At 38.6% G+C, this 25,624-nt stretch overlaps 1 protein-coding gene across 7 annotated transcripts in view; it reads left to right on the top strand.

Annotated features, from left to right (window-relative positions):
• pex5la (peroxisomal biogenesis factor 5-like a) overlaps nucleotides 1–24,686 on the top strand; it is a 171,855-nt gene extending 147,169 nt beyond the window's left edge. For 6 of the 7 annotated variants that reach the window (XM_073041137.1, XM_073041134.1, XM_073041141.1 and 3 more), the window contains 7 exons: nucleotides 1,328–1,444; nucleotides 1,864–2,007; nucleotides 5,442–5,512; nucleotides 8,263–8,460; nucleotides 8,644–8,809; nucleotides 14,022–14,179; nucleotides 20,302–24,686. In XM_073041137.1, coding sequence (XP_072897238.1) covers nucleotides 1,328–1,444; nucleotides 1,864–2,007; nucleotides 5,442–5,512; nucleotides 8,263–8,460; nucleotides 8,644–8,809; nucleotides 14,022–14,179; nucleotides 20,302–20,500 — 1,053 coding nt within the window. In that variant the 3' untranslated portion in view covers nucleotides 20,501–24,686. The remainder of the gene's footprint in view (nucleotides 1–1,327; nucleotides 1,445–1,863; nucleotides 2,008–5,441; nucleotides 5,513–8,262; nucleotides 8,461–8,643; nucleotides 8,810–14,021; nucleotides 14,180–20,301) is intronic. The other variant, XM_073041136.1, reaches the window with a different exon arrangement.
• The last annotated feature ends 938 nt before the right edge of the window (nucleotides 24,687–25,624 follow it).

Here is a 25,624-nt window from a genome sequence, read left to right as displayed (position 1 = left end):
TTTGCCTGTATTCATGTATGGCTGAATGACAATTAAACTTGATAAGCTCAGTGGCTTCTTCCCCCTTCATTTTTAGTGCTGCTGAATGGTCCCAGTCCAGAGTCGACTGTTTCTTCCCCTCTGTAGATGTTGCCTGACCTACTGAGTTCCTCCAGCATTTTGCGTGTGCTATATGCAAATAGTGGCTTGCAACCAGAGCTGTAGGAAAGGCCAGGCAAAGTGCCAGGAAAGCAAGGTCGCACACAAGCCCTGTTCCAAATGACTCTGAGAAGAAAAATAGACCAGCCTGAGAGAAAGACCAATAGGCTACATGACTAATTTTTGGTAATTGAGTGCTAACAGTTGTCCTGTCATTTTAACAGGTAATTCCAAGACATAATTCCTGCACTGATCAGAAACTAATAGCCTGGCATCCCAGTATATAAAACCATGGGAAAAAATCTGCAATCTAATACACTAATAGCTATCAATGCTCATGATTGAAATTATTTTCCCAAATACTTAATCAGTTCCTGTATATCTATAATGCTGCTTAGAGTTGTAGAAAAAGAGATTGTTAGGGCGTATTCTGGAGTTAGAGTATGTAGCAAATATTAATTTCACCAGCAACCAATATTCAGACGTGAATGTGGATTGTAGATTGAATTTAAAATGCAGTCCTGAACAGTAGTTTTCCTGATGTTAATTGTAAACCAGACAATGCTGATTAACATTCATTTGGGGTGTCTGGGGTGTGGGTGCGTAAAAGGAAGTGTGTGAGAGTTATATGTAATTCAAAGTAAGCTTTGTGGATACATCGTAATGGTAGAATTGTCCTACTGTTACCTTTGACCTTTAGCATATGAAAATGTCATGTAATATTGGGTCAAGAGGCCTCTTCTTACAAGAGCGTCTCAATATGATGCCTGCGGCTCTATTTCTGACTTCAGTGTCTGCCCGGTGACTTTGTTCACATTACAACAGAGACTTCTGTCCTTCACCTTTGCTGGATAGAGGTGAAGTATTCAATTCTTTTTGCGCTATAATACATTTTCCACTGAAGCTGCTGGTGTCCTTCAGGCTCCACAGTTACTCAAAGAAAATCTTTTTGAAGCCAATCCTGGAATGATGCTGTTGTTTTATGTAAGCAACAGAAGGTGGATGTTTTCCATTCCCTTTTTTATTAGCATTCACAATCCATTTCAGTTTTAGCTGGCAAGTACTTCAGTGTACAGTGACACACCAGCTTAATTAAACATCTGATGTTTATGAATTGTTGTCAAGAGTTCTCAGGTGTTTTTCAATCTTAGTTTTCCTTTATCTCTCCTGCCCCCCCCCCCTCCCCCAGTCTGACACAGAATTCTGGGATAAAATGCAGGATGAATGGGAAGAAATGGCACGGAGAAACTGGATTGCAGGAAGTGAGCAGCCACCAACAAATACAACTGTCTCCCCACATGAGAAGGTAATTTTCTGCTGAATAATCAAACGATAGCAAGTAAGTGAGCAGTTAAAGCAGCAAATGAATAAGAAATGGGGGTGGAAGGAGTTCAACAGATATTAATTGAGTGGAGTTGAGTTTAGTCATTCATAATTGAATTGTTGCAATCTGGTAACAAATACTGAGTTAATATTGGATGAATTTACACTATTAAGATGTGTATCAAGTAGCTAACTAATTGAATTGACTTTATTTCTTACATCCATTGTGTACATGAGTAAAAATCTTTATGTTACGTCTCCATCTAGATGTGCAATTTGTAGTAAATAGTATGTACAACAGGGCAGTCAATATAGCATAGAAATTGGTAGAAGGGTTTAGTTCTAAACAGCTGGCTATTAACAATACTTAACATTTTTAATAATACTAACTTTTTGCTGCAGGGCTATTATTTTCACACTGACAATCCCTATAAAGACTGGCCCAATGCATTTGAGGAAGCATTGAAGAAACAGAAGGAGGGAGATCTGCCCAATGCTGTCTTACTGTTAGAATCAGCTGTTTTGCAGGACCCCTACGATGCAGAGGTAGGCTGACAATGTGTACTATTTACATGTTTCAAAAGGTAAAGTTCACTCAACCCAGTGTGGCTGTCTGCTGCTGTAGCCCATTCATTCACTTGGTTCAACGCATTGTGCATTCAGAGATGCTCTTCTGCACACCGCTGTTGTAATGTGTGGTTATTTAACTTACTGTCACTTTCCTGTGACCATTTTCCTTTGACCTCTCTCGTTATCGTCCATAGAGCTGCTGTTTGATGGATACTTGTATTTTGCACCATTCTCTGTAAACTCTAGAGACTGTGGTGCATGAAAGTCCCAGGAAGTCAGCAGTTTCTGAAATACTCCAACCAACCATTCTGGCACAATGAGATCAATGAATGAAACAATCATTTCATAATCAAAAAAAGGAGAAAATCTGCAGGTGCTAGAAATCCAAGCAACACACACAAAATGCTGGAGGAACTCAGCAGCCCAGGCAGCATCTATGGAAAAGAATAAACAGTCGATTTTTCAGGCCGAGACCCTTCATCGAGATTAATGAAGGATCTTTGCCTGAGATGTTGGCTGTTTACTCTTTTCCATAGATGTGGCCTGGCCTGCTGGGTTCCTCCAGCATTTTGTGTGTATACCATGATCAAAATCACTTAGATCAGATTTTCCCCCATTCTGATGTTTGGTCTGAACAACTGAACCTCTTGACCATGTCTGCATGCTTTTATGCATTGAGTTGCTGCCACGTAATTGGGTGTTAGACATTTGCATTAATGAGCAGGTGTACCTAATAGAGTGACTACTGAGTGTAGACCAATGATCATTTGAGTTGAAATAAAATATAACTGTGTGATACTGATGTTTCACAAGCACGAGTTTGTTTCAATAACCAGTCAGCTTCAACAATACTGTCCATGGCCTGAAGCTCATTCTGTGTGTGACTAGGACCAATTCAGGCTGATTTTTAAGGTTTAGCACTGTACACAACAAATGTTTAATTACTATACAGTTGATCATTCTGGATAATCACACTCTCTACCACCAGCTCAGTATGGCTGCAATATATAATGCTAGATTTTGCCAAGAGTTTTTCAGCAGCACACCCTGAACTCATCATCTCTACCAGCTGAGGGCCAGGGCAGCAGGTGCTTGAGAGGGAAACCACGTGAATAATTCATTTTCAAGTTACAAACTTCCCTGTCACTGTTCCTTTGTTCAAGTTTTTCAGAATCCTGGACTAACTTGCATATCAGCACTCCGGGACAAATTAATTCAAGGAAACTCCATCAGGTCTGCCTTTTGCAACCTTTTCCTCGTGACTGACAAACCTGGGCTGGCTGGCAAGCACAGAGTAACAAAACCACAAGTGGTGTAGGAACACAAATGATGGAGCCAATACCAGAGTCATGATCCAGAGCATCAGTCACCCTAGCACTCTGTTGGGGAACAGATTTTTTGGCATATCTATTCAAGTAGAAGTGCTTGGAGCCATGATGGCTCCAGTCACATCCTGCACTGCAGCAGCTGAGCATTGCGTGTCCACTGCCTGTAATATAGTGAGGCAATACCTACAAAAGAAATGGATTTAGTTTTTTTTTTCATCCCAGTTCTCAGTCCATAACCATGTAGGTTACAACTCATTGAACAATCATCCAGGCACGACATAGTTCTTGCTCCCGCATTACCCTTTTGCCATTGTGTTCAGACTCTCTGTCTTGTTATATCGTATCACTTGGATAAATTAAGGGTTTTGAGGATTGATTATTCAAGAAGTCACTTTTCACTGAGCTGGTGCACCATCGGCGTGCTAATTTTAATCAGCTTGCCGTGTGAATGATTGTACCGTTTGTACTTTTAGAGGGCAAAGAATGTCAAATAGAGGGCAAACAGCAGAATGTTAGTGCACCATTCAGCCCATAAATTCCATGTCAATTCAGAGCCACCAGTGCTGTTTCCCCCTCTCTCACCCATAACCCTGTAATTTATTCTCTGTCATGTCCATCATCTCCCTTCTTAGTCTTTTTGTGATGTTAACTAGGGGGTAATTTACCGTAGCCAATTGGGATGTGGGAGGTAACCAGCGTGCCTGGTGTCTTGCAGAGAAAGTGCAAATTCCACCCAAAGAATAGCATCAAAACCAGGACCTCAAGACTCGTGAGGCAGCAGCTCTCTGCTTGCCTGTGCTGGTCTGCACGTGGAAGCTGTTCTAGCCTTGAATATACGGCCATAACATGATGCAGCACAGCGAGATGTCCTATCAGCCACATCTCTCTCTTTACCTCTTTCTCTTTCTACCTTTTCCAGCTACGGTAATTCATTTGGAGGTCAGTCCAAATAAAAACATCTTCCTTTTTTTTTGCACCTATGTTATAGTAAAATTGTTCTGCAGTGCTCAGATTTCCTTGAACAGACAAAATTTGTGACTTGAACTACCTGGGGGCTTTTAGAACAGATAGCATGAATTGATTTTAAAAATAAGGTCAATTTTCAGGTTTGTCATAGAAGGAGAAGGAAGAAAAAGTTGGGAAGTTCCAGGAGAATTCTGAGCAATTTAACACTGGGGATGTACTGGAGAACAGAACAGCAGGAACAGAGAATTCCTGGAACATGTTTGTTAGAACTGTTAACTCTTTATGTTCTTTCTAGCTTCTGCACCTTTAATTTTTCTAGCTGCTTATACCATATACTTCATCGAAAAGTTCATCTCTATGAAAATGGACATTTACTCAACTAATCTGAAGGCAGATGTAGCTTTTTAAAAGTTTATCTATTAATTTGCATATCCTAGGAGGATATTATTTCTGTACAACAAGGAATGTATGCTGGACATCTTCTGTTGCAAATAAACCTACTTGTAAAATTCCTTATAGATCTAGCTCTGTGCACAATGTCTCAAATACAGAGCAGCAAGATGGTTAAAATGTAAAATGTTATACTCCACTGGCATTTTGTTTTGTATTTTAACTACCTTCTATTTATATTTCCTGTAATTATTTGCTGTTTTAGCCTGAAATATCTGATCTGTTAATAAAGGATTATACAGGAGGTATTTGTCATTACTTTTGATGTATAGAAAAAGGGAATGGTTATCCAATATGTACAAAATGCTTACTTTCACTTCACGGCAGATGAAATTACCCCAGGAGCTTGAAAATCAAGCAACTATAGTTTTTAGAAATCCGGAATAAAAGCAGAAAATAATGCAAGTACTTGGGTAAGGGTTACTTGAGGAGAGAGAAACACAGGAGTTAATATTTCAGGTCAGCACTCCTTTCACCAGTAATAGGAAAAATTAGAAATCAAACCTGTTTTAAGTTGCAGGACATATGTAAATCATTTGAACTGTGAATCAAGATCAACCTTCTATCAGCAAAACTTGTAGGAGATTTTTTTTCTATTTTTAGTACATGATTATAAAGATTTATTTTATTGTGGATGCGTTAAAATTATTGTTTCTATTCACACAGGCCTGGCAGTACTTGGGCACCACCCAAGCAGATAATGAAAATGAACAAGCTGCAATTGTTGCTCTCCAGAGGTAAATCCTAACAAACCATTCAAACTTCTTTTAATATTGTGTATGTGGCTTACGAATCAAAGTAATTTGTATTCAGTTAATAAAAATTCATTTAATAGCGGGAAAACACGGCTATAGGTTTGTAGAAGTATAGAAATATATAACATTTTCCTCAAGAACTGGGAAAAATAACATGCCTATCATTAAATTACTGCAATTATACATGCTTTGATTATCTACTTTATAAGGGATGTACTCTTTAAAAAAAGTCTGCAAGAATGATGATATTTCTAAATCTACAGTGAAATAAACTAAATTGAAAATGAATCAGAATCTGGATTTATTATCACTGACATACTTATTGTTTTATGACAGCAGTACATTAAAAACTTGCTGTAACTTAAAAAAAGAGAAGTAACTAAATAAGCAATGCAAAAAGAGAGCAAAGCATGAGGCAGTTTTCATGTATTCATGGTCTATTCAGAAATTTGATGTCCGAGGGGAGGAATCTATTCCTAAAACATTGAGTGTGTTTCTTCCGGCTCATGTACCTCCTTCTTAATGGTAGCAAAGAAAAGAGGATATATCCTGGATGGCGAGGGTCCTTAATGATGTTTGTTGCCTTCTTGAGGCATCGCCCTTTGAAGATGTCCTTGATTGTGAAGAGACTAGTGGTCATGATAGAGCTGTGTTTCCAGTCCTGTCCATTGGAGCCTCCTTACCAGGTGGTGATGTAGACAATCAGAATGCTCCCAATGGTATATCTATAGAAATGTGTTAGTCTTTGGTGACATACCAAATCTCTTCAAACTCCTAATGAGGTATACCCAGTATACCAAAGTAGAATATCGCAAAATATGCAAGAATGTTAAAGCAGATGACCATGTTTCCAAGTGTCAGTGGCACAGCTGGTAGAATTCCTGCCTCAGCAGTAGCACTAGGGGTTCCATCTTGACCTCTGGTGCTGTCTTATGAGGATTTTCTACTTTCTTCCTTTGACCATGTGGATTTCTTGGGTGCTGTAGCTTCTTCTCAAAGATGTGCAGGGTTAGGATAATTGTCTGCTTTAGATTGTTCCTGGATAGAACCGTCAGAGGACTGATGGGAATGTGGGGAGAGTCGTTTACATCAATAATTAGCGCAGGAATATGATTTCTCTGGGAGCAGACATAGACTTGTTGGGCCAACTAATGTTGTACCAAGATGAGTGGAAATTGGGAAGATTGCTTATTTGTTGATTCCACTTTGCCATCTCCAGGGACCATAATGGGCAAGATAGTGATAGTTCCCACAAGTTGTTAGAGTAGAACCAAAGTCTTCTAATAGAGACCGAATCATTCAAATGGCCTCTTCCATCATCTCTGCCTCCAACCTGACTCTAACAGCATGCCTATATGAAGAAGACACAGGAGCAGCAATAGGTGCATCCCATTACCTTAGAAGTAAAATCCTGTCTAACCTTCAATACCTGCTGTACTTTCCTTTCCGATCCTGTATCTCTTTTGTTCCTTAGCATTACAAATCAGTTGGTCTTGGATGTATAAAAAAGTCTGACTAAGAGAATTCCAAAGATTCATAGTCCTTTGAGTAGAAAGCTCCATATCACTTCAGTCCAAACCCTTTCCCTGAGGTTATGACACACTCCAATTTTACATTCTGAAATTAGGGACACAGCACCAACACTCTGAGGCCTTCAAATATTAAATAAGATCAGTTTTCATTCATCTAATCTGAGAATATAGATTCAGATTTATTTTTGACATGTCCATCAAGGTTTGCACAAAGGAGGTGCTGGGGGCAGATCGCAAGTGTGACCACACATTCCAGCACTAACATAGTATGCCACCATGTTCAGCAGAACCACATCAGCAATAGTAATACCAACATCAAAACAAAACAACAACAGAATAAAACATGACCACAACCAGTCCTTTCCTAAACCTCCCACCCACCCACACAGGCAGACTTCCAATCCCAGGACAGCCCCCCCCCCCCCCCCTCTGGGCCACTAGCCCTTCACCCTGGACTTTCAGACTCACAGACATTGTGCCTCCAACTCCAGTCCCTGGCCTGACCTCGAAAACGTGACCTTTGGGCCTCTCCTCCAGACTCACTGATTTTGGCCTTTGGCCTTTGACCTCTCAGGCTTTCTACTCACTGTTTTACTTAATCACTCAATCAGTAAATATTGAGAGACTGAAGTGATAATGGGGTTAATGTAAGAAAGTGCAAAGAATATAATTAAGAAAAATATTAAGGACCTCTAATGTTACTATTGCTGTTTTCTATAGTTTAGCTAATCTGGTATTGTCTGATATATTTAACAGTACTAATTCTGACTAATCTGGAATGCTGATTTGAATAAATATATTTTTGAATATTACATAAAAAATGAGTAATGCCTACCATTGTTGGCAATGTGAACTACAAACTCTTATTTGCTGTAAGTATGCATTTTCATCTTAGTACAATTATTGATACTGAAGGTAGTGAAAGATTTAGTCATTATGCACATTTCCTTGAATACACTAAACAACTACTTCCTGTTATTATCTATACCTAATGCTAAATAAACTTCATTTGATACTAATAAATTGTACCTTGTTGAAGTACTATAAAATCTCCACCAAGCTATGTCTTTCTTTCTGTAATAGCTGTCCTCAGTCTCCTGATGTACACGGCTATTTCTGAGCATTCAGTTTGATGTAGAATTGAAACTGTAGGGCCACAACAGTCTTTGAAAGAACTGTGTTTTCATTTTGTTTTTCTAGATGTCTAGAGCTGCAGTCTTGTAACCTGGATGCCCTTATGGCATTAGCAGTAAGTCTCACCAACATTGGTCTGCAACAAGAAGCCAGTGATGCCCTAAAAAATTGGATTAGACACAACCCCAAGTACAAGTACCTCGTAAGGGGGAAAACTGGCTCTCCAGCTCCTGGAAGAGGGGAATCCAAAGAAACAGGAGAAAGGTAAATCCAAATCAATATTTTTGGAAACTGGTGAAGTATTTGTTTTGAAAAACTTAATTACTGCAAAGTCACAAAATGTACTGTTATACATAATTTACATCTGACTGCAGCTGTGAATGAATCATGTATAAATGGAAAAACATTCTCATTTAATTGATACTCAATAACTTTAAATCTTTTTAGTTTGTTCCTTGCAGAAGTAAAAGACCTGTTTTTGAAAGCAGCTCATCAGAATTCAGATGGAATAGATCCAGACCTGCAGACTGGACTAGGTGTGCTTTTCAATCTCAGTGGAGAATATGACAAAGCTGTTGAAGCATTCAATGCTGCCCTCACAATTAGACCACAGGTAAAATCTTACTGTTTTAAGTAATTGGACGCTAACATTACTTCAACCCATTCCAGCATGATTTCAGTTTTAGATAAGGATTGTTCATTTTTCATTATATTTTAGAAGCTAATTCAGAAATGAACTCTAATAAAGTAAAATGCCTGAATTTAGTATCTAAAATGGTTCAATATTCATTCTTTCTGTCATTTTGCCACATGGTCCAACATAACTAGGTAGATAAATTGTCCATAGAATAAAACAAATTTATTGTGCAGATATTTTTGAAAAGTTACAGAGGACACAATTTACTATTCAACATTAATATTTCACTCAGCTTCAGTGAGAGCTGAGGGCAACCGTAGAGGACAAGGTCATTCAGACCTGCTGCACGATTCCTCATTCTCTTCCCTCCAGTTCCTTGTTCCCACCTTCTCTCTATTTCTATTTAATCCCCTGATATCAAGAAATATATCTACCTCTTTGAATATATTTAAAGACTTGGTCTCTACTGCCTCTTATAGAGAATTTCACAAGTTAGCCATTCTCCTGGTGAGAAAGTTTCTTCAGATCTTGGTTCTAAATCACGTTTTTTGTATCCAGTAATCCCTAGTTCTGAACCCTCTTGCCAGCGGGAATGTCCTCCTTGCAGTTTGTCCGGCACTGTTGGAATTTCATAGGTTGCTGGGAGATCCTTCTCATTCTTCAGAATGTAGGCCTAACCTACCCAATCTTTCCTTGTCCATCAGTCCGGCCATCACGGGAATCAAGTCTGCTGAACCTTTGTATATACACTCCATAGTAAAGAACACATGAAACTCCAAATAGGTCCTATCGAAGGCCTTGCTGCTCCAGCAAGAAATCCTTGCTCCTATAGTCAAATCCTCATGTCACATTGCATACTAAAGTCCTGCTCTTTCCTGTTCAGTGTTGCCTTGCTTAATCCTTTGTTGCAAAAGGCACAGGATAGGGAAAGTTTGTTGCCACTTTACAGGACACTGGTGAGACCACATGTGGAGTGATGCGTACTGTTCTTGTCTTCATTTTTAAGGAAGGATATGCTTACATTGGAGGTACTGCGGGGGGGGGTGTATTAGGTTGCTTTTTAGATCAAGGGGCTGATGAATGAAGAAAGACTGAGGAGGTTGGGCCTATATTTTTATTGTTCAGAAGATGTGAGGTGATCTGATTCAAACAATGCATATTCTGAGTGGATGCTTCCTTCAGTGGGGTATGCAGGTCTATGCTTGCAGAATAAAGGGTCAGCTCCCTTAAGACAGGTAAGAAGGATTTTTCTCTCTCTCTCAGAAGATTGTGTATCTTCAGGTTTCTATGACTTAGAGCTGCACAGCAGTCATGTCACTGCATTCAAAGTAGAGACTGACAAACAGTTACAAGGGAGATTACTGTCTTGTTTTTATCTACCGCTTTGTTTGATTGCCTGAGAGGAAGCCAAACAGAGTATCATCGTACCTATGTATAATGACAATAAAGATCATTCAATTCAATTCAGACAGAGAGAGTAGGGCAAAGGAATGGTGTTGCAGTCAGGATCGGATGAGCTGTCATATTGAATGGTGCAGGGGCTGATTGGCCAACTCCTTCCCCTCTTTCTTAAGTTAGTGAGTAATGTGGCGTCCTGACTAGGGTATGTCAGTTTAAGTAATTGATTCAGTATATGAGAAAGGAAAATAAGATTAGACTAAGAGATAGACAAAAAATATAGTAGAAGAATGTTATGTGTGAATACTCGAGCAACAGTTACAAATCAGCAGAAATGATACTGCACATCTCAATCCAGGACATAAATAAGACTTGTTACGGAGTTTAAAAAGAATCATGAGCTAATAATAGATTTGACCTAACCGTTCTGGCGTGATTAATTCCTGTGTATTCAGCATGAAGTATCTGCACACTGTTCTGGGTTATTTCATTACAAGTTCCTTAGTAAGAAACACTATTTTTATGGAATTTTGGGGAGAGTAAAATGTGACAGCAACTTCTCAATTTCTGTGCATAACTGTAATTGTATAGTTAGTGAAAGTTGGTGGTACAATTTTCATAGAATTAAGTATTCTAGTCTCATTAAGGCTAAATCTCATACGTACAATGCAAACTTTTTCCAGCAATAATGGAAGTTTTCACCCAAATGTTCTTTCTGTACTCACAGTATCTTGAAAAAGGACATTCACATCTTCTACAGTGGTATACTCCTAGCCCATTTTCTTCTCCTATCCTTGCACTGATACTTTAAATTAAAATATATCAATGTCATTTTGAAGGTGCCATGAAATAACAGTCACTTAAAAGTGAAAATTTACCTCCAATCACAATTACTGCGTGGCAATCTTGGTAATAGACAATAGACAGTAGGTGCAGGAGTAGGCCATTCGGCCCTTCTAGCCAGCACCACCATTCACTGTGATTATGGCTGATCATACACAATCAGTACCCCGTTCCTGCCCTCTCCCCATATCCCTTGACCCCGCTATCTATAAGAACTCTATCTAACTCTCTTGAATGCATCCAGAGACTTAGCCTCCACTGCCTTCTGGGGCAGAGCATTCCACATATTCACCACTCTCTGGGTGAAAAAGTTTTTCTGCATCTCTATTCTAAATGGCCTACCCCTTATTCTTAAACTGTGGCCTCTAGTTCTAGACTCACCCATCAGCGGGAACATGCTTCCTGCCTCCAGTGTGTCCAATCCCTTAATAATCTTATATGTTTCAATCAGATCCCCTCTCATCCTTCTAAATTCCAGTGTATTTACAAGCCCAGTCGCTCCAATCTTTCAACATATGACAGTCCCGCCATTCCGGGAATTAACCTTGTGAACCTACGCTGCACTCCCTCAATAGCAAGAATGTCCTTCCTCAAATTTGGAGACCAAAACTGCACACAGTACTCCAGGTGGGGTCTCACCAGGGCCCTGTACAGCTGCAGAAGGACCTCTTTACTCCTATACTCAATTCCTCTTTTATAAAAGCCAGCATGCCATTAGCTTTCTTCACTGCCTGCTATACCTGCATGCTTGCTTTCATTGACTGATGTACAAGAACACCTAGATCTCGTTGTACTTCCCCTTTTCCTAACTTGACTCCATTTAGATAGTAATCTGCCTTCCTGTTCTTGCCACCAAAGTGGATAACCTCACATTTATCCACATTAAACTGCATCTGCCATACATTTGCCCACTCACCCAACCTGTCCAAGTCACCCTGCATTCTCATAACATCCTCCTGACATTTCACACTGCCACCCAGCTTTGTGTCATCAGCAAATTTGCTAATGTTACTTTTAATCCCTTCATCTAAATCATTAATGTATATTGTAAACAGCTGCGGTCCCAGCACCGAACCTTGCTGCGGTACCCCACTGGTCACAGCCTGCCATTCCGAAAGGGACCCGTTAATCACTACTCTTTGTTTCCTGTCAGCCAGCCAATTTTCAATCCATGTCAGTACTCTGCCCCCAATACCATCTGCCCTAATTTTGCCCACTAATCTCCTATGTGGGACTTTATCAAAAGCTTTCTGGAAGTCCAGGTACACTACATCCGCTGGCTCTCCCTTGTCCATTTTCATAGTTACATCCTCAAAAAACTCCAGAAGATTAGTCAAGCATGATTTTCCCTTCATAAATCCATGTTGACTCAGACTGATCCTTCTACTGCTATCCAAATGTGTCGTAATTTCCTCTTTTATAATTGACTCCAGCATCTTTCCCACCACTGATGTCAGGCTAACCGGTCTATAATTCCCTGTTTTCTCTCTCCCTCCTTTCTTGAAATGTGGGACAACATTAGCCACCCTCCAATCAGCAGGAACTGTTCCTGAATCTATAGAAAATTGGAAAATGATTACCAATGCATCCACGATTTCTAGAGCCACCTCTTTAAGTACCCTGGGATGCAGACCATCAGGTCCCGGGGACTTATAAGCCTTCAGACTCAACAGTCTATCCAACACCGTTTCTTGCCTAATATAAATTTCCTTCAGTTCATCCTTTACCCTAGTTCCTTTGGCCACTATTACATCCGGGAGATTGTTTGTGTCTTCCCTAGTGAAGACAGATCCAAAGTACCTGTTCAACTCATCTGCCATTTCCTTGTTCCCCATAATAAATTCATCCGTTTCTGTCTTCAATGGCCCAATTTTGGTCTTAACTATTTTTTTGCTATTCACATACCTAACGAAGCTTTTACTATCCTCCTTTATATTCTTGGCTAGTTTACCTTAGTACCTCATTTTTTCTTGGAGTATTACCTTTTTTGTTATCTTCTGTTGCTCTTTAAAAGCTTCCCAGTCCTCCGGTTTCCCGCTCATCTTTGCAATGTTATACTTCTTCTCTTTTATTTTTATACTGCCCTTTACTTCCCTCGTCAGCCACGGCCGCCCCTTACTTCCCTTAGGATCTTTCTTCCTCTTTGGAATGAACCGATCCTGCACCTTCTGCAGTATTCCCAGAAGTACTTGCCATTTTTGTTCCACTGTCTTCCCTGCTAGGGTATTGTTCCATTGAACTTTGGCCAGCTCCTCCCTCATAGCTCCATAGTTCCCTTTGTGCAACTGTAGTACTGACATATCCGATTTTCCCTTCTCCTTCTCAAATTGTAAGTGCTCAAATTGTTCATTCATTTAGCTACCGAAGAAATTGCTCTGAAAATTGATTTTATTGATAGTGCAGTCAGCACTGCTGAGCAGAATCTGCTGCTCAGTGAGATTATGGGTGACTTGTGGCCTAATTCCATACACTTGATGCCTATTATTCTCAATTATCTACCAAATTTTTAAAACAGTAATTAATTTAGCATTAATTGAAATTTGTGGAAGACTGCCAAATGACTCTGCTCATAAGCACTTTGACTGTAATTTTTGCACAGTACTTGTACACAGTAATTGATAACTACCCAAGCTGCAAGGTTAAATCTCTTAAGTGTTGCTGGAATATTTAAAAACAAGTGGAATTAAATTTAATAAATAATTTCAAAGTCACTATCTTGGAAGTACTATTCTTATGCAAAATTTTCTGCATTAAATGTTAGCTATTATGTTGTTATTTATTCTAATTAAATATAGATAAAATAAAAGGGATGCAGTGAGAAGGTACTCTGCATTCCCTTTTATGTGAACGTTCCCAGTTGGATTTTTTTTGGCTTAAAATGAAATACAAACAGGTTGTAACATAGGATGAAGATGACTTTTTAAGATTTTTAAAAAATATTTCCAAGGATTATTTATTGTGGAATCGCCTGGGAGCCACTTTAGCAAATGGAGATCGGAGTGAAGAGGCTGTTGAGGCCTACCAAAGGGCTTTGGAAATTCAACCTGGCTTCATCCGGTCAAGGTACAATCTGGGAATCAGTTGCATAAACCTGGGAGCTTACAAGTAAGGACAACATTGTTTTTCAATAATTTTGTTAACTGGAAAAGGGATTTCGGTATTTTTTTTAATTTTTGCAACCAAGGGAAAGCATTTCTACAATTTATTCTTTTCTTTTACAAAATTGCCAAGTAACTGAGGCATAGTTTATGATTGTTACTCATAATGAGACTGCCAGCTTGTTAGAAAATTTGTACAATTTCTAAAATATGTTCCCACCATGGTTACAATATTACTATTAGCAAGATAGCAGCAGGGAAATTTGAATATATTCTTACAGTACTATGAAGAAAAATTTGTAACCTTGGTTGGAAGTAAGAGTTATTTTGCTGCAAATGCTGTTGAGGTGTATTTATACACATATTCATGAGAAACCATCAAATAAAATTGCATTTTTACAGTGCTTTTGACAACCTTAGGAAGTTCCAATGAAATGGAGTCACTGTTGTAGAACCATAGAACATTACAGCACAGAAACAGGCCTTTTGGCCCTTCTTGGCTGAGCCGAACCATTTTTCTGCCTAGTCCCACTGACCTGCACCCTGGACCATATCCTTCCATACCCCTCTCATTCATCTACCAGTCCAAGTCTTTCTTAAATGTTAAAAGTGAGCCTGCATTCACCACTTCAACTGGCAGCTCATTCCACATTCCCACTACTCTCTGTGAAGAAGCTCCCCCTAATGTTCCCTCTAAACTTTTCCCCCTTCACCCTTAACCCTGTGTCCTCTGGTTTTTTCCTCCCCTAGCCTCAGTGGAAAAAGCCTGCTTGAATTCACTTTGTCTATACCCATCATAATTTTATACACCTCTATCAAATCACCCTTCATTATTCTACGCTCCAGGGAATAAAGTCCTAACCTATTCAACCTTTCTCTGTAACTCAGTTTCTCAAGTCCCGGCAACATCCTTGTAAACCTTCTCTGCACTCTTTTAGCCTTATTAATATCCTTACTGTAATTAGGTGACCAACTGCACACAATACTCCAAATTCAGTCTCACCAATGTCTTATACAACCTCACCATTACATTCCAACTCTTATACTCAGTACTTTGATTTATAAAGGCCAATGTGCTAAAAGCTCTCTTTACAACCCTCTCTACTTGTGATGCCACTTCTAGGGAATTATGTATCTGTATTCCCAGATCCCTCTGTTCTACTGCACTCCTCAGTGTCCTACCATTTACCTTGTATGTTCTACCTTGGTTTATCCTTCCAAAATGCAATACCTCACACTTGTCTGCATTAAACTCCATCTGCCATTTGTCAGCCCATTTTTCCAGCTGGTCCAAATCTCTCTGCAAGCTTTGAATACCTTCCTCACTGTCCACTACATCTCCAATTTTTGTATCGTCGCAAATTTGCTGATCCAATTTACCACATTATCATCCAGATCATTGATATAGATGACAGATAACAATGGACCCAGCACTGATTCCTGTGGCACACCACTAGTCACAGGCCTACACTCAGAGAAGCAATCCTCCACTACCACTCTCTGGCTTCTCCCATTGAACCAATGTCTAATCCAATTTACTACCTCACCATGTACACCTAGTGACTGAATCTTCCTAATTAACCTCCCATGTGGGACCTTGTCAAAGGACTTACTGAAGTCCATGTAGACAACATCCACTGCCTTCCCTTCATCCACTTTCCTGGTAACCTCCTTGAAAAACTCTAATAGATTGGTTTAACATGACCTACCACACACAAAGCCATGTTGACTCTCCCTAATAAGTCCCTGTCTATCCAAATACTTGTAGATTCTATCTCTTAGTACTCCTTCCAATAATTTACCTACTATTAACGTCAAACTTATCGGCCTATAGTTTCCCAGATTACTTTTAGAGTCTTTTTTAAACAACAGAACAACATGAGCTATCCTCCAATCCTCTGGCACCTCACCGACATTTTAAATATATCTGCCAGGAGCCCTGCAATTTCAACACTAGTCTCCTTCAAGGTCCGAGGGAATACCCCGTCAGGTCTTGGGGATTTATCTACTCTGATTTGCCTCAAGACAGCAAGCACCTCCTCCTCTTCAATCTGTATAGGTTCCATGACCTCACTACCTGTTTGCTTCATTTCCACAGACTTCTTGCCAGTTCCCTTAGTAAATGCAGATGCAAAAAAAAATTTAAGATTTCCCCCATTTCTTTTGGTTCCATACATAGCTGACCATTCTGATCTTCTAATCCAATGTAATCCTAGATTTTATTGTTACAGTACACCGTATCATATTAAGGTTCTGAAAAACTGGGGTGAAAAAAGCTAATGACCAGAAAACATTGGGGACAGTAGTTTAAGAATAAATATCAGTCAGGAAACCAGGGAGACCTTTGTAAAGATCACCTGAGAGGAGCCTTAGGGCTTTGGTTTCATGTATGAAAGTAGCATTGTGGACAGAGTAGTGTTCCCTCTCCTCTCCTTCAAGATCCAGGTCTGGTTCATGTGCTGAAATCCCTTGAGACAGGTTTGAGCTCCAAAACCTCACCGTGGGGAAAGGGAGCTGAATGTGAACCACACATTAACCTTGATTCTGATCAATTTAAATGACTAAAACTGCAAACAGTATCTATGATCAACAGTAAGACTAGACATGTACCTTAACCACGTAAAATACAAAATAACATTTTGGAACAAAAATGCCTTTAGAACATCTGAGGAAATTTTTTTCAGTTTATGGTAGACAAGCAACTCTGGCCTGAATATTTAGTTTAGGTATTGATTTGTTTTGCCTGCCGTAAGAAAGATTGTAGGTCACAACAAGCTGCCAGCAGCCATGATCTTATTGAATGGTGGAGCGGGCTCACCGGGCCAGATGGCCGACTCCTGTTCCTGTTTCTTATGTTCTTACGTATTCACCAGACTCAATCTTGATTGATGTGATGGCAAACTCAGTGTGAACTTGTGACTGAAGCTTCCTCGTCAGAAGTAGGGAAACCTTGCACAACTTAATGCGTGTCACAAAATTAAGCCAAGTCAAACACTTCCTATGAAATGGAAAAATACTGCCAGAGGCATACCACATCCTTGGGCAGCAACAGGCTTCTAAATAGCCAAGTATTTTCAGAGTACCTCGATTCAGAAACATATGAAATTATTTTTAAAAAAGAAAATCGTGATTAGGAATTTAAGAAATCAAACTGAATACTTGTTCTTGATTTTTTTTTAAAAAGTGTATTTAAATTCAACTCAGGAAACTGTAAGCAGTACCTTTTTACTTCATAGAAATAAATAGACTTACTGATTCCCCAACAGGATTAATCTGCTGCAAGTTTGCACTTTGACATTGGAATCCAATGTCAGATGCTAATAGGCAAAAACTCACTCACAATTTCCCAGCAACTTGCAGCCAACTAATTCAGCCTTTTTACACAAAGCCTTATTATTTTGCCTGAAATATCTGAAGAAGTCTCACTAGAAGCCTCAAATAAGGGCAAAGAAATATTAGAAATCCTCAGTAGGTCAGACAGCATCTGTGGAAAGAGCAAAAGAGTAAACATTTTAGGTAAGTATTCTAAAGGATATTAATCAGCCTTCCCATTAAATACAGTGGCATGCAAAAGTTTGGGCACCCCTGATCAAAATTTCTGTTACAGTGAATAGTTAAGTGAGTAGAAGATGAACTGATCTCCAGAAGTCATGAAGTTAAAGATGAAACATTCTTTTCAACATTTTAAGCAAGAATAGTGTATTATGTTTGTTTTGTACAATTTTAGAGTGGGGAAAAAAGGAAAGGAGCACCATGCAAAGGTTTGGGCACCCCAAGAGATTTGAGCTCTCAGATAACTTTTACCAAGGTCTCAGACCTTAATTAGCTTGTTAGAGCAATGGCTTGTTCACAGTCATCATTAGGAAAGGCTAGGTAATGCAAATTTCAAAGCTTTATAAATACCCTGACTCCTCAAACCTTGTTCCAACAAACAGCAGCCGTGGGCTCCTCTAAGCAGCTGCCTAGCACTCTGAAAATTAAAATAAATGATGCCCACAAAGCAGGAGAAGGCTATAAGAAGATAGCAAAGCGTTTTCAGGTAGCTGTTTCCTCAGTTCGTAATGTAATTAAGAAATGGCAGTTAACAGGAACAGTGGAGGTCAAGTTGAGGTCTGAAAGACCAAGAAAACTTTCTGAGAGAACTGCTTGTAGGATTGCTAGAAAGGCAAATCAAAACCCCTGTTTGACTGCAAAAGACCTTCAGGAAGATTTAGCAGACTCTGGGGTGGTGGTGCACTGTTCTACTGTGCAGCGACACCTGCACAAATATGACCTTCATGGAAGAGTCATTAGAAGAAAACCTTCCCTGCATCCTCACCGCAAAATTCAGCATCAGAAGTTTACAAAGGAACTTCTAACCAAGTCTGATGCATTTTGGAAACAAGTCCTGTGGACTGATGAAGTTAAAACAGAACTTTTTGGCTGCAATGAGCAAAGGTATGTTTGGAGAAAAAAGGGTGCAGAATTTCATGAAAAGAACACCCTTCCAACTGTTAAGCACGGATGGATCATTCATGCTTTGGGCTTGTGTTGCAGCCAGTGGCACGGGGAACATTTCACTGGTAGAGGGAAGAATGAATTCAATTAAATACCAGCTAATTCTGGAAGCAAACATCACACCATCTGTAAAAAAGCTGAAGATGAAAAGAGGATAGCTTCTACAACAGGATAATGATCCTAAACACACCTCCTAATCCACAATGGACTACCTCAAGAGGCGCAAGCTGAAGGTTTTGTCATGGCCCTCACAGTCCCCTGACTTAAACATCATCGAAAGTCTGTGGATAGACCTCAAAAGAGCAGTGCATGCAAGCCGGCCCAAGAATCTCACAGAACTAGAAGCCTTTTGCAAGGAAGAATGGGTGAAATCCCCCAAACAAGAATTGAAAGACTCTTAGCTGGCTACAGAAAGCGCTTACAAGCTGTGATACTTGCCAAAGGGGGTGTTACTAAGTACTGACCATGCAGGGTGCCCAAACTTTTGCTTCTTTTCCTTTTTTGATATTTTGAAACTGTAAAAGATGGAGATGAAAAAGTAATCTTGCTTATAATATTAAAGAAATTTGTCATCGTTAACTTTATGCCTTTTGGAAATCAGGTCATCTTTTACTCACTTAGCTATTCACAGTAACAGAAATTTTGACCGGGGTGCCCAAACATTTGCATGCTTGTATCTTGTACATTGGGCTAAATCTTGATGGTATATGTTAACAGTCCATGACAAATGGGTCATATTTAGCTGTGCAGTTGCTGGCAAATTCCATCTGGTGAATCTGGCTGTATACTCCTCTGCTAAAATACACAGAATCCGCTCACAGTTCTTGTGCAAAGTTTGATCCAACACAGGATCTACAACCCTATCCCATGACAAAGAAGATCTCAGCTGTGAGGGAGAAAACTATTTAAAACAAAGATCAAACACGAGGAAATCTGCAGATGCTGGAAATTCAAACAACACACACAAAATGCTGGTGGGACACAGCAGGCCAGCCAGCATCTATAAGAAGAAGCAATGTGGACGTATTGGGCCGAGACCCTTCGTCAGGACAGATGGCCAAAAAAACAAAGATGGCAATTTGCTTATTATGTATTCACAATGTTCTAGGGTGATTTTATTTTTGCAAGTGGTTTATACAGTTTAAATGCTTCTCAATATCAGGGACATTTAAATTTTTAGCAAAAAAGATGAATATCTGAAATGTAATTGAACATTATTACCTACCTATGACTCAGTCTGGGGGATAAAAATAAACAAATATTCTCCAGTTAAGCATAGAGATGTTAAACAGCAGAGATTCTGTTGAATTGCTAAGCCAACAGGAATGAAGTATAAAGAGTTACCATGATAAAACATTGTAAATATTGCATCTCATTCTTAATATTTGTATTTTGAGCCTAGTTTCAAATAACTTAGCAGTAATTATTTTGATATATTTACCCTCATTAAGATAACTCATCCATTGGGAAATGCATAATGTTGTTGAGCCAAAGACAGTGTTACCATATATTTAGGAGAATTACATGCCTAACAATTCCAAATTAAAAACAGCATGTAAATAAATATACAAATTTATTGTAGTAATTAGCTTCTGGAATAACAGTTTATTTAAAACTTTGTATTTCAAACAGAGAAGCTGTCAGCAATTTCCTTACAGCTTTGAACTTGCAGAGGAAGAGTCGAAGCACACAATTCTGCCACCAGTTTATTTCAGGCAGCATCTGGACAGCTGTCAGGATAGCACTGTCCCTGATGGACCAGCCAGAGCTCTTTCATGCAGCCCACGTGGGAGACCTTGACACCTTATTGAAAGCCTTTAACTTGGACTGATCTGCATCCTGTCATAGATTAATGATCATACCAGATACATGAAGCATTCTTTGCATTTACCTGAAAATCTCAAGCATATTGTCAAGATTTTTACTGTTAATCAACAATGGGATTTTTCATGGTGAATAACCCATTTCCTAAACACTATCCAGTGGTTTTGCCATGATTTTGGAACAAGAGTCTAAATTTGGATTTAAAAAATTTCAACCTAATGTTATTCAGTCCATCATTTTAACATACGGTAGTCTTCTGGGTGATGGTATAAAATTAATTTTGTGATAACATGATATATGCTACATTCTCATTTAGAATATTCAATATATGTTAAATTCTTCATGGACTTCACTAACAATTTATTGTCCAGCCCTAATTGACTGAACTAGGGAGACAGTTCAAAGATGCATTTGGATTTGCACACAGATACCTTTCCTTCAGTTAAGGATGTAAGTGAACCAGATTTTTTTTATATAACTAATAAATTAGTTATTTAAAATCTGGTTTTAAACTCCCCCAGTTGCCATGGGAGATTTTAACTCGGGTCAGGATTACTTGTCTCTTGTTAAGATCCAGTAAATTAGCCTCCAAGGTACAGTAGAAGTTTTACATTTTCCCACTGGGAACTTGTGTACTTTAGCAACAAATTGAATAATATTGGAAAGCTGTCTCAATAATAAAAGGCAAAGGTTAGAGAAAAACGTGCAGTAAGTGTCAGAGAAAATATTTGAAGCAAGTACAATAGAAATGTGTAAAAGAGAAATACAGCCTAGAGGTGTACAAGCCAAATGGGATTAGTTTAGTTTGGCAGCTTACTGACAAGATGGGCCAAAGGACCTGCTTCTATGCTGTATAACTCTTGATTCCAAACCACTTGCTGGAAAGTAGTCTTGTGCATCTTACTCTTCTATCTATCCACCCAATGAGTAGCTACCAAGTATTGCTACTTTAATGGATGAAATAGAATCATAATGTTCAGTGGCCCAAAAATTAAATTTGGTTCTCTTTCAGGATAGATGTAGGAAAGGTAAACTAACTGAAGTCAAAAATCAATAAATTTTTAGGTGTTAATGAACAAGGACATGAGGGATTCTTGTCCTTGCGTTCTTTATTACTATCGTTTTTTTTAAACACTGTTTTTCTCTCCCGTCAAGTATGCTGACAGATGTGATGAGATTAATCCCCAGCTAAATCCTGTAATTTTGAAATGCTGAGACATGATTCCTATGGTCGTAAGAAATAAAAATGTTAAAACATATAAAAATAATTACAGTCTATTCCTGAACAATATTATTCAAATAGGATACCCTTTCTATTAACAATTATCTAGATCCTTCCCTCAATGAGGAATATGGCACATATTTCTGTCCAAAAATTAATAATTGGTATTAATTCATAGATGATATTTATTTTACCATTTCCTTTAACTATCGAAGAGATCCCGTATGTTAAATTTACTTATTAGTGTAAAATGTGTTCTTATACATCTAACTTAGAATTGTCCATTTTTTTGAAATGAGAATATTTTATCAGCCTACATTTATAAAATAGCACATTGTTTCTTTTTTGATTTTTGTGGTACTTTAAATAAACCCACTGCTGGTTTTATTTACAGTTTTGTAACAGAACTATAATAGCCCAGTATCTAAAGTCAATGAGAACTAAAATCGCCAGAGCACACGAAATACAAAACTGCTTACCATAACCAGATAAAAATCTAGAATTTTTAAATGGAATATGTAAAGATTTGGAATTTATTTTAAAACAAGCATGCAAAAAAGCATACTAATTTAGTACTGGCATTTATAAAGCATGATGCATTCTGTTAAAAAATACTTTTCTGATGAGTAAGAATTTCCTTTGGAATACTGTGTTCTGATAGCTTAAAAATGCTTCATTGTACTGAATGATTTGGGCCATTAGAAATAAGTGTATATGCCTCATCATTCAGAAAATACCTTTTATATAAATACAGGGAGAGAAAAATATTGCTGTGGTTTCAGATAGCTTGGCACCGTTTTCTCTGACATATTCAGTCCAAGTTACAGTCACAACACAAAACAAAATCACATTGCATGACTCTGAAACCCAAATGCCTGTCATTCTGCATCCACTTTAAAATAGTTCCCTTTCTCCTTTAATATGTTATCTAGTTATGGTATTTTTACAATGTATTCTGTCACTTCATTGGGTAAAGTGGGGAGGGTGTAAGCATCAAACCTGTATCTAGACAACATAAAAGCAAGTTCCAACAACTATTTGGGCAATCATTTGGTATCAGGAATCAGCGATTAATTGCTTTCATTTCAATTTTATGGATTCCAAGGATATCAATGTGGAAACAGCAGACACTTCCATAAATGGAACCGGAGGTACGTGCTCCAAGGCTTGGAGTCTCAATAGCATCTTCAGTACCCTTACCTTCATTAACAAGTCATGGGCCTGAGTTTCCCAGGCATCAGTGAGGATGTTGCATTTCTTCACTTTGAGCACAAACTCCAATCTTCTGTCCACCTGAAATTCTTCCCATGACAGCGCAAAATAAAACACATTTTGAGAGTCTAGTGTAGGCTTGGGGATAAATGCATTTTTTGGCACATGGTATTTTAAAACAATTGTTCAATGATATTAGCACAGATATTTTAATGTTACAAAAGTTGTCAAGTATGAATTTTAGCACTGCTTACTGAAACATTATCACAGCTTATAAAAAGAGTTCCAGATGGATGATATACTGTCACATTCCTCACATGCTTTTAACAAAACTGCCCCTCTGCGTATTTGTAACTCGGGGATGTGAATGGTAAAAGAAAATGGAACACACTTGAAATATGTATACCTATACTTGAGGCAATTTCAGTAACTGCACAGTACAATCACAGATAGAATATGATGCTAATGATAACACATGGTTCTTGATGGTGCTGTCATGAAATAACATGGGCGAAGAGCCTGCCCTTGACAGACTTTAAGTGAAGTAAAGCTGGGGCATCATTCTGTCTTCTTTGAAAGCTGCCATGGACTTTCAGATTTTAAGTTTGCCGGATGCTCAGAGGTATTTACAAAAATTGTCATTGAAATGTCAAGTTGAAGTGATTTTTAAAAAAATACTTACCTAGTGACAGCATTGAGAGTCTCGGGTACTAATTTGGCTCAGACTTGGTGTAGGATCTGTGTGGTGACTGTCCGATAATAATGCTGGACAATACCACCAAGGCTGGGCCTGGTTATTCAACTTCAGATAGATATAAGCAGAGCGGTGATAGATGTGGCATCTTTGGAACCACATCATCACAGCTAACGTGATTTGGCCCAACAATAATGCACTATGCCATAGGGTACAAGTGCTGTGGTTATGGCTTTTACTTGGCATAAAAAATCTACTTTATCAAAAATAGACTTCTGATACTTTGAGAGATCCAGCATGCTTAGGTCAAATAATACTTCAAAGCCTTTTCCATTTTCCCCAAACATAAAACATGAAATACAGATGATTATTGACTTCTACCAATGGCTCAGATTACATATTTCCATGAGCATATCAAAAGCATCAAAATTTTCCATAAATGTATTAACTATAAAGAGAAGTGCCCATAGTAAAGTGTAAATACATACAGGGCAAATATTTCTGGACGATTGTGGCTAAAGGATGAATCTGTCTTAATTAAAACATTTCTGATTTTATCACACCAAGCAACAAGTTTTATGTGCATTCTTTATTAAACGCAAATCCTGGTTAATAATCAACACATGATTATTATGTGCAAAAATATATTCGGATACCAGACAACCACAGTGTATTTTTCTCAGTGCTGGGATATTGTTTAACATGAATTTAGAAGCATGACTGTGCTACCAGCAAATGGTAATTTTTATTTTCCTTAAAACTTTGTTTCCATTTGGGAACTATATATGTAAGAAATGAACTGTCTAGTTCTGAGGGACTTTGATCCTATTGTACATTGAGTGATGAAATCACCGGCCTTTGAAACAATTTGCAGGTAATTCAAAATACAATTACTTTGATGCTTCAAACTGGTTTTTGCACTAAATGAGGACTGCCAGTGTAGCATGTGAGGAATTCTGATGAGTACAGAACATGATAGGTTATTTGAATAAAGTTAAATATGCATAGGTTATTTGCTGTACTGATTCTCTCTAATAAAATTCACTTTGATTTCTAATACACAAATCAACAGACTTGTTCAAGTAATTCATTCTTCCTAACACCTCCTGAGAAATTTAAATACCAGTTGTCTAGAAGGCTGTAGCAAATTTAAGACTGCAAGCATCAGTTTAGCCTCGATTTCGGGTAGTAGGAGCTTTTCAGTTATATCAAGATTCTAATCGTTAACTTTCACAGTTCGGTTAGGATCCATTTTAATAAAGCAGGCAGCTTTGCTTTGTCTGGAGAATGGGAAGGTGTGAAGAATACAGTGCACAGCACTTCTAGTTCACTTAATCCTGGATCTCGCTGCTTTAACTGGCATGGGATTAGTTGGGTGGAAGGGGGTAGGGAGCTAACTGTTCTCTCCCATGCACAGCTTTATATCAAGTATGTTTTTCTTCCCTTGTAATTAAACCAAATAGAGAGGTGAAAAATAGTATGAATACACCAAGTCAGGAAGGACAGGCAGGTGATGGGGCAAAGTTGCATTGAGTGGGATGAGTTGCAGTGTAGCATGAGGAGTGTAGCCAAATCAAAAAGGGTGATCAATGCAGGACTGAAGGTCTTGAATGCATGTATATATGCGATAAGGTAAATGATGGTGTAGCTCAGTTAGAGATGGGTAAGTATAGCACTGTGGGCATCACTAAGTCATGGCTGAAAAAAAATATAATTGGGAGCTGAACATCCAAGGATACACATTGTATCAAAAGGACAGGTTGGTAAGCAGAGGGGATGGCACAGTGTGGCTCTGTTGTTAAAAAATGAAATCAAATCCTTAGAAAGAGGTAACGTAGTTGGAGAATCCTTGTGGGTCGACTTAAGAAACTGCAAGGGTAAAAAGACCCTGATGGATGGTATATACAGGCCTCTGAACAGTAGACAGCATGTGTGCTACAAATTACAACAGGACATAGAAAAGGCCTGTCAAAAAGGCAACGTTACGATGATCGGTGGGGGGG

The sequence above is a fragment of the Hemitrygon akajei genome, chromosome 3 (assembly GCF_048418815.1).
Source record: "Hemitrygon akajei chromosome 3, sHemAka1.3, whole genome shotgun sequence".
Classification (NCBI taxonomy): Eukaryota; Metazoa; Chordata; class Chondrichthyes; order Myliobatiformes; family Dasyatidae; genus Hemitrygon; species Hemitrygon akajei.
The sequence above is the reverse complement of the archived record's forward strand: the minus strand, read 5'-3'. Positions and strand labels throughout refer to the sequence as shown.